Source organism: Chanos chanos, chromosome 5 (genome assembly GCF_902362185.1).
Source record: "Chanos chanos chromosome 5, fChaCha1.1, whole genome shotgun sequence".
Classification (NCBI taxonomy): Eukaryota; Metazoa; Chordata; class Actinopteri; order Gonorynchiformes; family Chanidae; genus Chanos; species Chanos chanos.
Window position 1 is genome coordinate 20,916,264 of NC_044499.1, and position 16,802 is coordinate 20,933,065.

A 16,802-nucleotide genomic window follows, 5' to 3' on the forward strand; every position below is an offset into this window, starting at 1 on the left:
ACAAAAAGTCAAAACAAAAGAAAGAAGACTTTTTTAAATCATTTTTTTCCTTACTCACTCGTGAATGATCATTTCTCAGACAGAAATAAATATAAATTAGCCATCTTTGCCTATGAACTCCCTTGCACTAGCTGTTTGTTTCAGGCCTTGATAATAATGGTACCGTGCACATTTATTTTGTAGATAAGTATAAATGAACCTGCAAAAAGAAGTAAAACAAAATTAAAAGAAGTGCAAGAGCGCTTAAAGTAATTTGGCTCATCATGCGTTTAAATGTTATAGAGTTAAAAAGATTAAAAAAAAAAAAGAATAGGTGCATTTAAAAACATCATGATTGTGCTGTGTCATCTTATTTAAGATTAGGACTGTGCTCCATTTTCCTGGAGTTCAGAATGACCTTAGAGTAAGTGCTCACTACAATGTTCAGTTTTGGACTTAATGCATCCCAAACTCCAAGCCAAAGGGGATGCGTTTAAGAGAGCCAAAACAGGATGTGAAGTGAAGGCTTTAAAATGAAGATGGAGTTTTTTTAAAGAGGCAACGGTCGGTGGGTCACAGACCGTTATTTCAGAGGCCATGCAAACTTCTTTTCCTAGTTATTTCCTTTCATTGAAAGTCAGACTCCGAAAACAGACTGGAATAGTAAAGCATATGCATGTATTTAGCATATATTTAGTATTGAGAATATTCTAAATCCTTGTTGTTCGAGTCTAGTATATTCGTATATTATATTATATTTGTCCTGGTATGTGACTCACAAAAAAGGTCATTCAGTGAAAATATGACATTTAATTTAATGATATCAAAATAAAATAGATTACGTATGGGACAGGGAGTCCTTTGTGATATTGTCTACACCCACCCAATCCTACGTATATTTAGCGTCACAAAGTATAAAAAACAAACAAACAAACAAACAAACAAAAATCAAGTGTATGGGTGAGGGCATGTAACCTACTCGAAGATGTATGTGTAATCTTGGACATCTATGGGGTACCTGTGAGATGTTTATATTATTTACTGTATGAGGATTTGGTTTGACAGCTTGACAGTGTGACATGACCGGGCACTCACATATTGCTTTGGAAGACTGTCGGCTGAGCTTCAAGTCAAGTCCTGATGATCCCACTCTGTGCCCAACAGCTCCAGATCTGTTTAGAAATACCACTTCCACACTATCTCTGTTTGTTAAGCAGATAACCACTCACATTGATTTTGCATGTACATGCCTTAGAGGATCTCAAGAGTGTACAGTTTGATTGGATGTGAGGACTGGATTGGAGGAAGGCTATGGTCAATTTGCACTGCAAATCATTGAGTCTCCAAAGGGGGCCTTGATTTAGCAAGCAATCCCATGTGATTTTTTTCTTTGCTTGGTCAACAGTGGAATCTCACCTGCTATACCTCACAGAGTCACAAAAATGAATCAGCTTATCTCAAAATATGTGTTCATCATGAGTCCTTTGCATAGGGTGAGGCGTTTGATTTTTAATTTAGTTATTTACTTTTTTTCTTTTTAACTCTGATGATGGATGATACGGATCCTTCCCAGACTCATATACTCGTATATCAGTGCTGACTAAGTCTGCACCTGCCCTGTCCAACATAATTGCAGACTGAGCCTGGTTCTCCCTAGACAGGGGCGGACAGCTCAGGTCAGCACTACTGACTCACAGTGACTATTTTTTTTTGTACACGCGCAATAACGTTAGTTCTTTTCTTTTCTTTTTTCCTCCTTTTTTTTGGCTGCTCTGACCTCTTCCATTACATGATTACATGGATTAATAAAATGTGGGTTTAAAGTACTTGGCGTTTGCAGTGTCTACCTGGTTTGGCTGAGTTTAATGAGCACCCATAAGGACTGGAAAGTCTCCTTTCCTGTGAGTGGTGTCTTCCAAATGTACCCATCTGTGCTCACACTGACTTAACTCAGGTCATCCTATAGCAAATGTAACCCAGGCTCTGGACTGACACTGCATCAGCCAATCAGGCAGCTTCTCACCTCTTGTCTTCCTCCAAGGTTCAGCTGGGTCAAATGAAAGTCATTAAGGTCTTTTTATAGCAACTGTGCCCAAGAGTAACTGGAGTTTTTAAGAGGTTTCCATCAGGACTGTACTCAAAGACTAATCAAATCCTGATTAGTTTGAGCGTTGACAGTTTTGACAGTGATGAGACATGCCATGATTAGAACGGCCTCATACGACTACATGAATAAGGAAATGTCAGTAGGACAAAGAGTTGAAGACTCTAGATAATTGCTGCAAGCAATGGTCTTCAGCCTTTTCACTCAAAGCATGCACCATTCCCAACACCTCAAAATGTCAATCAGCAGAAGATGTTTTCAGTCACTGTGATACTGTGGCAGAGTATTGTTTAGAGTGATTCTCCCACTGCATGTATAAAAAAAGTCCAACAATTTTGTAGTCTGAGATATTATTATAGGGTTCTCATGATTAACTGAAGTGGGTTAGTATGCTTCAAAGGTTCTGACCTTGTGTGAAATGGAAATATCCACCAAATAAAATAACCTTCATGTGAAAATTCTTTGGTCAGATTCCAAGCTTGTGGTGTTTTTTTTTTCACAGACTGATGGTAAATCACATGCTTTGTGAATAACAGGCATTGCAAACAAGCTTTTTTCTATCATGTCAGAAAATTAAAAAAAAAAAAAAAAAAAAAAAAGGAAATAAACAATTAATTGCGAACGAAAACAGAAGCCCCAGATTCTACCTGTGACATCATAGCCAGCAGACCCTTATTGACCATCACTGAGAGTGAGGGACCATGACCTTACTCAGTGGCAGATCTAGCTTGTATGACCCACAAATAAATAATGATAACATTTAAAACTGTAGAAATATAAAAATATATACAAAAATAAGACTTGTAGACATCAAGAAGAAATAACAAATACAAATATCTATTTGTGCTGATTTGGCACTCAAGTATCAATACACTACCCATACCCCATCACTGTCAACCACTGTCATTCTCCCTCGGGGAAAATCTTTTTAATTCTGCCTAAAGGCAGTGGTGCTACCAGGATATCATAGCGTATGCAACTTCGCAACTTCTAATTTGATGCAATCAAAACTGTCAAAACACAGACACCAGTGCTGGAGAGCTGGCCCCTTCAGTGGGACAGCACCAGCAGGACAGCAACGTATTTTGAACTTCTAGGGTAGCCTACTTTAGATGAAGTTACAAAGAAATTGTGCTTTATAAACGAGTAAACTCTGTTGGTCATTCTAATTTCCCAAATCAACAAGATACATTGCACAGCAGTGTACGCTTCGCCCCTCTTCTTTAACATGATCACATTACGTACTTTGTGATCTAGACATAAGATTGGCTAGTGGTACAGAGTGACATTATAACCAGGAGTCAAACATTAATTCTAAAATAATGTGGATTGGGCTGGCTATGACCTCACTCGCTTATGAGCAAGAACATGTTTCTGCTTATTCTGGTCCAGAGTTTAGATGGATCAGCTAAAGAAAGTCACATGGCCACCCCCAACATAGAGATATGAAATATAACTGTCTGCACAAATTAACAAGACTGTACATTAGAAGCGAGCAAGGTTACCTCTGCAATGGATAACTTCTCTTTCAGTCTTTTGGCATAACGTAGATGGTGTTAATGAACATAGAAATTCTGAGAGCCTGGGCGGCTGTCCATGTCACCCATGCCTAAATCTGCCCCTGCCTTACTCACAAACTCAAGGAAAACCATTACAGTAAGCCATCACTGCACAGCTGAAACTCCAACTGTGAACTCCAGGTGCAGGATGCATCTCACAACTGTCAGACAATGCGTCTGTTTTGTCAACCACTCAGGAGCTTCCTTTGCTCTTTTTTGATACGTTGAATGCTTGCATTTGTGCATTCAATCATACTTCAATTTCAAAATCAAGACCCAGTAGATCTGCTTTACACTGGCATTTTTAGGTACTCAAGGAGTAAGAACAAAAAGAAGTTGGATTGATCCTCATTTACAATTAGTCACTGTTCAAATTTAGCTTTTTGAAGTTTTGTCATTTTGGGGTAAGCATCTTTGGTTTTTGGTATTTGCCATATACAAGACCATACCACTGAAAAATCAAGAGTGACACAGAACCTTTTAGACTTCCCAAAGAAATCTCTGAGCCAGTAGTTAAATACCTTAATGGCTTGATAATAGAGCCCAACGGATACAGGATTTTTAAGACCGATACCGATTTCGATATTTGAGGATTTAAAAAAATGATAATGATATATTGGCCGATATTCTTTTTTTTTTTTTTTTTTTTTAGAAACCCAAAATATAAACAAAGATTTACCCTAACATTTGTTATGTGTAGTTATTTAAGAGTCCTTGGCAAAATAATGAAGACATAGTGCAGTTTAAAAATAAACTTGTTTTGTTCCCATAAATAGTACTTTGAACAAAGGTACAACAAAATGTCTAAAACATGACATCTTAGACTATGCAGTAAACTGATAGTGAGCTAGAGTAAACTCTGCTGTTGAATGCATCTACTACTACAAGACTGTCTGCAGTCTGCAACAAGGATTTGCGACTTTGGGATTTCACACTACACATTTGAAAGAGCAGCTAGATAACTTTGTTTGGCTACCAAGCCATGTTAGATACTTGTTCAGCTCACGTTTATTTACGTGTCCCCTCTGGTTTAATAATTTCCAATGCACCTACAGACATGCGAATCGCAGATATATTTACCATTGCTTCAAAGGGAGAATAAAATAAACGTTATAGTTTAACTGTGCATTAATGTTAGCAGTCTTCCACTGATAAACATGGCATTAGCTGGCTTTGTGGGTTACCATATTTAGCAACGGGTAGCGTTATAAACTGCTGTAAGCAATGTTGCCAGAAAAATTTTAGAAGTGACGAGGGAGAAATGATAGGACCATTGTTTGCTTACTCAGTAGAATTGGAATACTGCTTAATAAATAAACCTACAATCAAGTTTGTCGACAGCTTAGCCTACACCAGTCAAATACCCTAACATTTAATGTAATTTTGATGTTTGACTGTGCGGGCTTCACATTACTGCAGCAAAACCAGGCATGGCAGACATGAATGTTGTCAAGCTTATTTGGGCTAAGAGGAGAAGTGATGGCAGGAGTTTATTATTATTTGAGTAATGTATTTCACGTGACAATTATCAGCTTGCCATGAACACAGATGATCTCCGTCGTGGGCTACTCTGCTCGACTCTGCTTGGGTCAGCTGATTGTTGTCATTTGTTGTTTTCGCACGTGTGTTGCCGACAATGGAGTTGTAGTGTGCCCTCTAAAGGACAAACTACGCAACGACAACATTCATAACATCTCTCCATTTCTTTTCTAATTGTCATTTAGCAGGCGTTATAAACGCGATATGATACATCGGCAAGTAGCTCATATCGGCCGATCATATCGGCACACCGATATATCGGTCAGGCTCTGCTTGATAACATTTCTTCAAGATGTGTGGCACTTATGGGATCAGATTTAAGGCAATTATATTCAACATTAATATTGTTTCCACAAACAAAATCCAAAAATGACACATCTCTGAGATTTCCTAAGTACCTTCATTAATCTATAACTTTATAAGTGGTTTTGGATGAGCAAAAAAAGTACATTAAAGTTATAATAAATTAGGCTTGCAGTGTTGTTTTAATTTGGCTTTTAACTAAGTTACTGTTTCTCTCCCAGAGTAAAATTGTTCCTCTAGTCCACAGTAAGAGAACAATAGGGTAGTTTTTAATCTCACACCTTTGGCCACAGCAGACTCAATGAGCCGCTGAATCAGGATGTTCTAGCACTCCCAATGCATTCATTTTATCCTAACGTTCTTAAGTGCTGGTACCAAGCACGACAGCACATAATTCGAAATTTGAAAAATACAGGCCAGTTCATTTGTTTCAGCTGTACTCCAGGACATGTGTGTTTGAAAAAAACAAAAATGATTGAAGAGAGCAGTTTGGATTGTCATAATGGCAAAAAGGGAATTGTAGCGATGGGGACTGCCAAAGGGATACTATTGGTTGATTATATGAAAAGAAGACTTAGATTTTTTGTGTGGAACTGTAATCTCTGTGTCACCCACAGCAAATGGATTTAAGATGTTTGCGGAAACATCTAGCTACCGCATCGGCAAGTCACAAAGTTACAAGGGCCAGCATGATATCATATTAATGTGCAGCTGTAATACAATGAATTTTATCGACCAAGAAATTGCTCATTACAGCTCATTATATATTTATGTTGTACCACATTTCACATTTACTCCTCAAATGATTTTTACCCTTTGCATTTTATTTCTACTCACAATTTGCAATCACTCATACATTGCTCCTTTTGATAAAAAAAAATGCTGCATGCTTGAAACATGTTTATTGTTTATTATTATCAGTAGAGGCTGTTTGCTACAGAGAACTCTGAAAAAGATAATGGTAGCTAGCCGAGAAATATAATAATATCAGAAATTAAGAAAAACACATTTGATGCTTGCTCGGTAGAAGTTGTTGAAAGAGACCATGTTAGACCTCCTTCATTAGAAGCAGTGCACTGTCTTACAGGAGGGTGAGAATTCAATTTTGCATAACTATGAGGAAAAGTTGCTCGAACTGTATGCTGGTCCTTACATTTATCATCCCACAGCACCTATCTTTGTTGTTTATAAATAATGCAGGCTTCAACAAGTGTCCTGTCTCTGCTCTGCTGAGTAACACCTATTGGATATGTCTTGTAATGATCACTGATGCTAAATTTAAAAGTGAAACCAAAGAAGTTATTTGGCCAGATGGAGGGCCAAATTATTTACACCTGCCATGACGTTTTATAGCACATGTGCCCCATTGAGCCATAAGGTAGACACATTTGTGAACTATAAATGCCATGGGCATAAACACGACTCAGTATATATACCTGGCCTTTACATTCAACCCTTGTGATCTTATGATTGAGATTCAACACATCAATACCTGCTGAAATAGCATCCAGATGTCTCGTCTAAATACATTACCTAAATCAGCTTTTGTCAGTCAACTTGCAATGCTAATGAAGTTGCTGCTCTTGATGTCTAGAATTCTGTGCAGTGTTGAGCTAGCATCTGGCATTCTTATAAATGAGAAAACTGATCACAACACAAGCCTGTCCACCTCAGGAGCAGGACACCCCAATTCAATTAGCTTTCCAGCACACATGTATCTGTACCTGAGGTTTAAATGCAACTAAGTTAGCTTGCAGACAATATGTGGATATGGAAAGCGTTTTAATGTTAGCTTTAGGCACCGCCAAATAAACCTACTAGCATCAATCTAATCTAATGTGTAATACCAAAATAATTATGACATTAGTATTTAGTATAAACCTGGCCTGAACCAAAAGCCATGTAAGACTGGTTGTGTGATGTGATTTCTGTGTAAACGTGAGAATGTTTTATTACAAATACAGTCCTATTAGTGACTGTATGCCACAAGGAGCAATAATGAGCACATATCCGTGATTGTAGACTCTACAGCCTTACTGCCTATCGCTGTTTTATTTTGACTGGTCAAGCAGTGAACAGAGAACAGCTTGGAGTTATTTTTTTTCCCAACTGATTTTTCTTTCAACTAGATTATCACATTGAATTGTAATTTCAATGAATGGCATCATCTTCATTTGTGAAGTCAGAGTATCTTTTGTTTCACAAAGCAGTATTTAATTTTCATAAATTCACCTCATTAACAAGACTCTATCATTTCAGGCAAAATATTGGTTTAGTGAGTTGGTTTTGAGCAACTAAAATTTCATGTAAAGCACTTTACTGTTCATTCTAACATAATATAGCTTTGAAAGTGAACAATAATATATTTCTGATTCTGTAAAACTGTTTAAAAGATTCCTTTGAACTCAAAAACAAGCGGTTTCCAGCACTTATTGATGAAGATGTGAGTGCTCAAGCACAAATTAAAGGCTGAGAGAAGAAGAGCTTATTCAGCTTTGGACTGAAATGGCTAAGATCCAGCTTGTGTGTTTTTCGTTTTGTCTCAGCGTTCCTGAGGGAATGCCTCTTTCATCACAGGAGAGCAACTACGTAATGGATTCAATCTAAAGAATGATTAGCTGAGTTGGGGGGCTCACAGACAGACTGGAGAAAGATGAGCCAGACTTAATGTTCCCCAAATGACCAGAGATGAGAAACCAAGGGCAAAACTCAACAGCTCAGGGGTTTTGGTGAGTGAGTAGCCCTATGAGGTGATACTGAGACGGACAACTACATTGTGTTGGGTTCTGGTGTTAAGCTTCAAAGGCTCTTTCCCAACCCACTCTGCTCTGATTCTCAGTTAAGAGACAGATTCATCCATGTGTCACATAGTGAGGGCACCAACGGACTTGTCAGTCTTCAGAAAAAAAGGGGGGAAAAAAGGCTTCCAAGGTGATAAGAATTTGATATTGGGGGTTAGTAATTATTTGGTTTTGTTTTTCCAAGATCAGCCTGCCTCTTCCAACAATTTCAGCTTGGTGGTCCTTTTGAAACCACTCACTGTCAAAATGTCTGCTTCCACAGTATCTTGAGTGACACTTTGTGACAGGCAGCCTTCGAGAGATAGTGTCAGCTGATGAAATATTAACATGGCTTGTTTACACAGAATGAGTAGCCTGACAATCGCATAGCTGACATGAACGTGAAGAATCAGCAGACTTTGTGACATTTAGCCTCAGAGTTTCCCAGTACCAGTGCATGAAGACATATGAGTTGGCCTCTTACAGAGACTCATAGGAATGTGTTTTTTTCTCCAGATTTTTTTTTCTGACAACTTGTGTTCCAAATTACATTTTTTGTTTTCTTTTCTTTCTTTTTTGTTTTTCTTGTCTTTCTTCTTCTTCTTTTTTCTGCAATTTTTTTAAACTGAGTTGTCATGTTTCAGTGAAACAAAGTGTTCAGACCAACTTGTAAATACATTGGCTGGAATACGAAGCTATAACGACCAAACATTGTGTTATTACTTTCTGTCATTGAGAGAGTTCGGATATGATATGACAGGAAAAGGAACAAAATGTCACATGGTCATATTTTAACCTCATGAGACCCATTTGTTAAAACTCATGAAACTATTTTACCATCTCATTTTATTTGGGTGTCCTTCTTCATTCTGACATTTTTGCTCCAAAATAAGATTTTCCTGCTGTGAGCATGAACTTGTTGTTATATCTATAAATACATACCTCTTCAGTGGAAAACAGCACTAAAGGTAAAATGTAGTAAAGGTGTTTTGGTGTCGATATATGCCTTGTCAGAAAATTCTACAGAAGTGAATTGTAGAGGTAGCAAACTGAAGCCTCAAAGTGCCTTGTAAGGAAATGCAACCAAGAGAGACTTGTTACTGAGAATGCATGCTCTGAAGTCTATTAATAGTTGGAGTCATTTCACACACTTATATAAAGACTGTCAAAACAATACAGTGAAAAAAGTCACAACGTATACCCCCATTGTTCTCTTTCTGTATGAAACATTAAAAGAACATCTGGCTTTTCTGTTATTAAGGCAATGATATTGGGCCTTTGAACTGGTGTGGGCCTTCTCAAAAGACTTGCTAAAATGTGTGTTATACATGACTACGGAACTTGTCAGCTGAACTTGACTACTGGATTTGATCACTGGACAAAGTCAAGGCAGGTATTCATCACCATTTTTTCTTTTTAAAATTTTTACTTGTAGATTTTTTTTTCTTACTATGCTGCCAGTGATGGTTGACCTTTCATTAATGTTTGTCATGTTGAAATAGTAACATAATTTGTCTTATTTAATTAAACTGTATTTTCAGTTAAACCATTTTCAGTTACTTAGAGTAGCTGAGCAAATTTAAGCTTGATTTCTATCATCCTTTATTATGCACCCAGTGCATATGGATGACTGGTAAGATCTTCAAGCAGCCAATTGCCTCTCACATTGTGCGGAGACAGTTTTTTCTTTTTTAAGACTCTTGTTTTTTTAAATACCAATACTACACATATGTAGCACCCTTTACTCCTGATACTCCTGAAGTTAAGGCAAAGGCCTGAGTTCTTTTCTAACGGTGGATCTCTCTTAATTCTTATAGTCAGTAAGTTTAATGATTGACTGAATTAAATAAATTACAGAATGTGTGTGTTATTCACTAAACCTGCACTAAAGAATCCCTTATCTAGATATATTATGAGAAGCAATTTATGAATAGAATGATTTATTGTATTTGAAATAGTAAGGGAAGTTGAATATTAGAGTAAAAGAAGGAAAATAAATAAACATAAATAACAAGCACAAACAGATTTTTCATCTGTTTAGATCTGTTCATCTGTTTTCATCTGTTGTTCAACAGCTATCCAATGCTGTGTAAGGTTGACGCTAAACAAAATAACCATGTCAATCAGTAAAAACCGTAACAGTATGAAACTAGGATACATCAGTAACTAAATATCCGGTTGAAACTATTTAAAAAATTCAAACAGCAAAACTCGCTTCACTCAAAAAACAAAACAAAACAAAACAAAACAAAAAGGTACCACCTACCGCGCAAGACTGTAACTGACACCGTAAGCCAGTCCCCTCGGTAGAAATTCCGTGTTGGAGCGACAAGTATGAGCTGACAACCAAGCTGTCCAGCGTTGCCAGAGGTGGTACTGGGCACTGCCAGTGGCCTAAACCTCTATCTAGTCCTTTCTCGACGTCTGATCACCAAAACTGACACACAACTAGACTAGTTTGAACGTCCGTAAAAAAAAAATTTAAAACACTGTTCCAAATAACACAGATTTAAAAAGAAAACAGTTCTCGGGTGGACAACTGTACAAAACCCAAAAGAAAACGGGGAAAAGAAATTTTCTCCGTGTTTTTTTTTGTCCACCTTTTTAAAAACATCCCTATAACCGTTCACCTTTTAAGAACAAAGTCCAGCCATCAACTCACTCGCGTCTCCTCTTCTCTCCCTCGCGCGCACCTGCCACGCACCATGAGAGAATCCTTGTCTCAACCACGTAACTGTAACTTTGGGGTCTCTACAAACTATTTAACATGATATAATTATAATTTCATAATTTTATTTATTTATGGTATACATTATTTATTTCCCTTCTGGGCTACACATATGTACACGGCATGAAGAAACCAATACACTTGATTTTGTTAATACTTACAAGTGAAATTAAAGCTGTTTTGCATCTGCTATGAATGCTGATGCAACTGACCATCTTGCACCACAGAGACAAGGACTTTAGAGCCCCTTAATCAAAAACATTACTTTGATGCTGAAGCAGCTCAAACATTTGTAAACAGCTTAATTGTTTCTAAGCCACTTTTGTCTGTCTCCTGTGACAATTTAATATACTGTTTTAATTCAAAACTTAAAACCACTCGTAACAATGTTGCTACTGTCAAAATGAAAAATATCTCCTTTTAACAGAAGGTTCCATGGAAAAAGAAAAGAATAAATCTACTAAGGTAAAATTACTGTATGGACTCCTTGTTTGGACTCCTTATGGACTCCTTGTTTGCTTTAATGAGTCACAGGTGCTGCTAAACATGATTTCAAGGTTAATTCTAATTGCTTTTTTTTTTTTCTTACAACCCAACGGCAGCATTCTAATTTTACAACACTCTTTTATTTACGGACTGAAATGAAGCTCTAGCCGCAAAAAAAAAAAAAAAAAACAACAATAAAAAAACCCCTCTCAATGAGCTTTTCTTCTCATCTAAATGTGAGGACTACAGATGTTGCATCCAAAGTGTTCCACTCTTCCTTAAAGTATTTTGTGAAGAAGCACTTTACTCCAGTAGATAATAATGGAGCATTTTGTCATAGTGGATGGAAAGACATTTAATGCGAGTGTATCAGAAATGCCTATCCTTGCCCTCCTCATTCATTTCCAACCACATATCCTCCTAACTGATGATTTGCTAGCCAATGTCAGTTGCTTTCCATGAACTAGTTCTTTCCCATTGTCCTGTCTCTAACAAAAAGGAATGCAGTTTCTACTTTTTTCCCTTTTTTTGGGGGCCCATCTCTAACACTATTTCAAGGTTAGGTTATTGAAAAAGCAACTTTCTTGGCACAGACCAAGAAAAAAAAACTTTTAGGTTTTTGCCCTCATTCTGGCTTGGAGACTTGTGTGTGTCATGCCCTGCTCCTCTCGTTTCACTGTTCCTCTCATTCCACGCCCTGCTCCTCTCCTTTCCCTCCTTCTGTTGGTCACTTTGTGCTCACTTCCTGATTCCTTGGTTCAGCCTTGCTTAATCTTGTTAGTTCCACCTGTCTTTAGTTAGTTCAGCCCGGTTTAGTTTTGTATAAATACTCCTTGGTTTTCCTTGTTTCTTTGTTTTGAGTTCACCCCATATCACATTGATTTACTTGCCTGCTTTATTTTTCGAGATGCTCTCTGTAAGTTTGAAACCCTTTTGTTATGTCTATTGCTAATAAAGCAAACCCTGACCTGCACATGCATCCAGTCTCTCTCTACAAGCGTGACACTGTGTTGGGTAAATGAGTATTCTAAAACTCAGCACTAATGCTGACTGTCTCCATCTTTTATCCTATAGAATCTTAAGTTAGATTTTAATAACTGGGCTGTAACATCTTTTGCATTTATCTTGAAATCCTGACTAGCGCACCTAGTATTTATGTATTATATACCAGACAGGCAGGTTTTGTTGCCTTAGAAATTAAGCCTCAGCGGTATTATGTCAAGTGTTGGAAGAGTCAATTTATATATGACTCCACACATCTTCCATAGGTGCCAAACAACGAATTGGTGTCCGATTTCAAATTTATTGTTTTTTAACTGAATATTTTATTACCACCTGGCAGTGGAAAATAATCCTGAGGCTGATATAAAAAGAAGAGATCAGACAGGGGTATTGATCTTAGGAGCAAGATCCCAGAAAAGAGAATGTACTGTTGAATGAGAGATCGTCAATATCAAATCTCAGCCCCACTTTTGATTCTGACTTTATCTTTCAACCCCTGCATAAAGTTATTATTTTTTTAATATGTTACTTTTGTACTACCCATGCCAAAGGCAACTTTTATATAGGATTGCTGAGGATAATGTTAGTTCCGATTTATAGGTTCCAAGAAAGAAAGAGATCTAATTCTGCAGTCTGCAGTGTTTTGCATTAACATGTTAAGGATGGAGTGCCCCCACCTTCTAGTAAAAAAGCTTAACCACACCTGGTCTGTGTTATGGGCATGACAGCATTCATGAAGCCAACTCTAATGCTGTAGAATTGACTCATAGCACTACACTGAATGGTAAACAGGTGGACAAAGTACACAACTCCATTACTTGAGTCAAAGTATAGATACTCCTGGTCAAATATTACTCCAATAGGGTTGTTCAGTCAAATTTTTACTTGAGTTAAAGTACTGGAGTGCTTACTTCTAAAAATACTTAAGTATTCAAAAGTATGTTTTCTTTTTAATGTCAACTCACTGTTGTATTATTGCCACAATGCATTTACAGAGCCTAATAACTCTGAAACAACCTACTGAATACACTCACTTGCATGTAGAACCTGTAGGATAAAAAGCTTGTGGAATATGCTACAAAGCCTATAGAAATACAGTTGAATCGACAAAAGGACAGCCATTGTCGTTTTCATTTTTTTATTTAAGACCCCAGCCTACCCCCAACCTGACTCCCACAAAACAGCATGGCAGTGTTCTGACACAGCTCTGGCAGTGTGTGTGTGTGTGTGTTCTGTAAATCAGAATCAACTATAGGTTTTTTTATTGTCTTTTTCATTATCATTATAATCATAATGATTAAGCAAGTATACAAGTTAAGTGTTTAAAAAAGCAGAAATGAGAAACTGACCATGGAACATTTAGTGATGGTTTTTACATACATTTCTCAGAGGACTTTAGTCAGTAATGTTAACTCTGCATTTTTGCTAGCTATCAGTATGCGTCAGCAGTGGATTTACACAGGATCCAGTGTTATATCCCAACTGGTTTCCAAGCTAACTGGTACCCGTGCACATTCACGCACTGTGCCAACATCAGCAGTTGTGGTCTGCCTCTGTCACCAGATTCGTCACACATTCAAAAACATATTACTCGCAATTTTCAAGTCACATCTCATATCTACTGCGGCAAACATGATTTAATCGTATAAGTGAGCAGTGAGCACTACATCCCATCTACCTCCAGAGAAAGTGAACACAGCACGTGAATGTGTACAGGAACCAGTTGAGACATAACACCGGTCCCAATACAACAATTTTGGTGGGCAAATCCATAATAATCCGATGCAGCACACACTTTGAACTTGACTGACAGTGTAGGAGTAGTTTACTGATTGGTTTTTCTCCTGTGACGAACACAATATGGCTTATCACATTTTAGAAAATAAAATTCGTTCAAAGGTATGCCTCAAGGTAATGAGTCTTGAGAACCTTCATAGAGATGTAGTGGAGTCAAAAGTACAATATTTGTCTTTCAAATGTATTGGAATAAAAGTCATAAGTTTCCAGAAAAGCTGATACTCAAAAAATGTACTTAAGTACAGTACTCAAGTAAGTGTACTTCGTTACTGTCCACCCCTACTGGTGAACAAAATGGTAAAGATTAGCAAAGATTAATGGTTCCTCTCCTTGTTTATTCTTCCTCTTTTCTCTTCCTTTCTCTTCACGACTGACCCTGAAGATGAGTGGAGTGAACACGACAATGGGTCGGAAGCGGGAGCATCGCGTCCTCCTCATGGTCATTACCATGGTGGTTTGCTACCTTCTGTGCTGGCTGCCGTACGGGATCATGGCCTTGCTGGCCACCTTTGGGGCTCCAGGACTAGTGACACCTGAGGCAAGCATTGTACCCTCCCTTCTGGCCAAGACTAGCACTGTCATCAACCCCGTCATCTACATATTCATGAACAAACAGGTGAGGATTGGGAAGGGTAGGGTTAGAGACAAACATAAATTGGTGCCACTGAGGGCAATGTCACAGGAAGACACTTCCAGTTCTAGGTTCTAGATTGAAAAATATAGAGAGCTACAATATTTAATATGTGTACTGTCCTATTATAGCAGTGTGAATCCATGAATTGTATATTTTTGGTCTGAGCCAAGCATGGGTGCCTCTCATTTTAACAGCTCTTTGGTTAAATGGTGGTTTTGATTTATGGATTTGTATTATCTTGCAGTCTAAATAAGGGTAGTTCAGTTTCATAAGATTAAATAGTATAGACTATAAAGCTGTGTCCTTGCTAGTGATTCGGTTGAATATTAATTAATTGGTGATGGTCATCATAACAGAAATTAATATGAAAACACAGTGAATAACCTTGAAACTGCTTTTTTCACAGTTTAATGTGTATAACTGAGGTCTGGAATGTCACCCTTCCAGGAAAGCATTATCACCCAGCCTTTTGTTAAATATTTGGTCAACAGAACACTACTATATACAAACCATAAGAAGTACGGTCATTTGATGTCTTTGCAATGCTTTTGTAAAACCATTGACTCTTTTTAGTTCAATGCCTAACCTCATTTCAATATAAAAAGACATTGAAATTAGGTTTAGTCATTTTAGAATACATTACGATACATTTGCAAAACTGTAATTACAAATGCTGGTTTTCAGTTATGATATCAACTGGTATGGTCAGTTGATGTATATAGTCTACCATAAATCCTCAAATAATGGCTGGGACCTTTATCTACCTCAGCTGATAAAAGAACCAGGCCTTTATTTGAGATAGGCTATTATTTTTCATTGGGTTCAGGAAATTTGCAAGTTGCAGCTTGCAGTAGCTTGGTTTGTTGCATACTAGAGCATCAATCCCTTTCTCAAATGTGTGAAAATGAAACGCAATTAGTCATACACACTTCACTGCATTTGAGAAGTATAGGCATAGTTTGCTTTGCAAGATAGTTGGCTAGTACCAGCTAAAGTTAGTAGCTATCCCTTAGCCCTCCGATAGTTTAGCCTTCTGGCTAGCTAGCTAGTTATGACTTGTGAAAGCATAGCATCTTATTTATTTGTGCCCCCCCCCCCCTCCCCCCAGAATTTAATTTTAATTTAATTTTGGCTTACATGATGCATGACACACAAAACAAGATGACATCATAGTATGCAACAAACCAAGCCATTACAAGCTGTAACTTGCAAATTTCCTGAACCAAATGAAAAATAGGCTCAACAGGTATCACACAGAGATAGAAAACCTTGAAGTCAGCATAGTACAAATATCTACCTATGAAATAAAACCACTGAATGTAATATTACAGCCAGTGAAAAGTACAAAAAATTAGCTATTTTCAATATTATTAAATGATGGAGCAATATAACATCTTTATAATTTTTATATATCTGCAATGAATATTAACACCCGCCCATAAAAAAAAGAAAACTCAGAGAAATTAAAATTATCCTTCTTGGGAAAATATACAGTCAAAATAACTTTTAAAAATGGGTTTTTCAGCTCCAAAGCTATATTTAGCAAGATCTGTAACACTCATTTTTTTATGTAGGCCAAATAACTTCTAGATGTGAGAGAACTATATTAATACTACACAGAATCAAAATCACAGAATGTATTTTTAAAATTTGCTATCTGACATTCAGCAACAACTATTTACATGAATACATGTTGCAAATTATCCTTAGGGGTTTTGTGGCTGTTCAGTACAAATTTTAACCCAATCCAGTGAAAAATAAGCAATTGGTGAGGCTTACAAAGAATGGCAAAAATGATGAAATTTAGCTCCAAGGGCCAAACTTCAAAAATTCATAACTAAAAAAGTATTTGGAGTAGAGCTATAGGATCTTGCAAGGTCCCATGAATTTA

At 37.3% G+C, this 16,802-nt stretch overlaps 1 protein-coding gene across 1 annotated transcript in view; it reads left to right on the forward strand.

The window, feature by feature from the left end:
- Positions 1-16,802, forward strand: part of tmtopsa (teleost multiple tissue opsin a) — a 50,366-nt gene that overhangs the window by 17,807 nt on the left and 15,757 nt on the right. Inside the window, exon 3 of the mRNA XM_030775268.1 lies at positions 14,660-14,893. Coding sequence (XP_030631128.1) covers positions 14,660-14,893 — 234 coding nt within the window. The remainder of the gene's footprint in view (positions 1-14,659; positions 14,894-16,802) is intronic.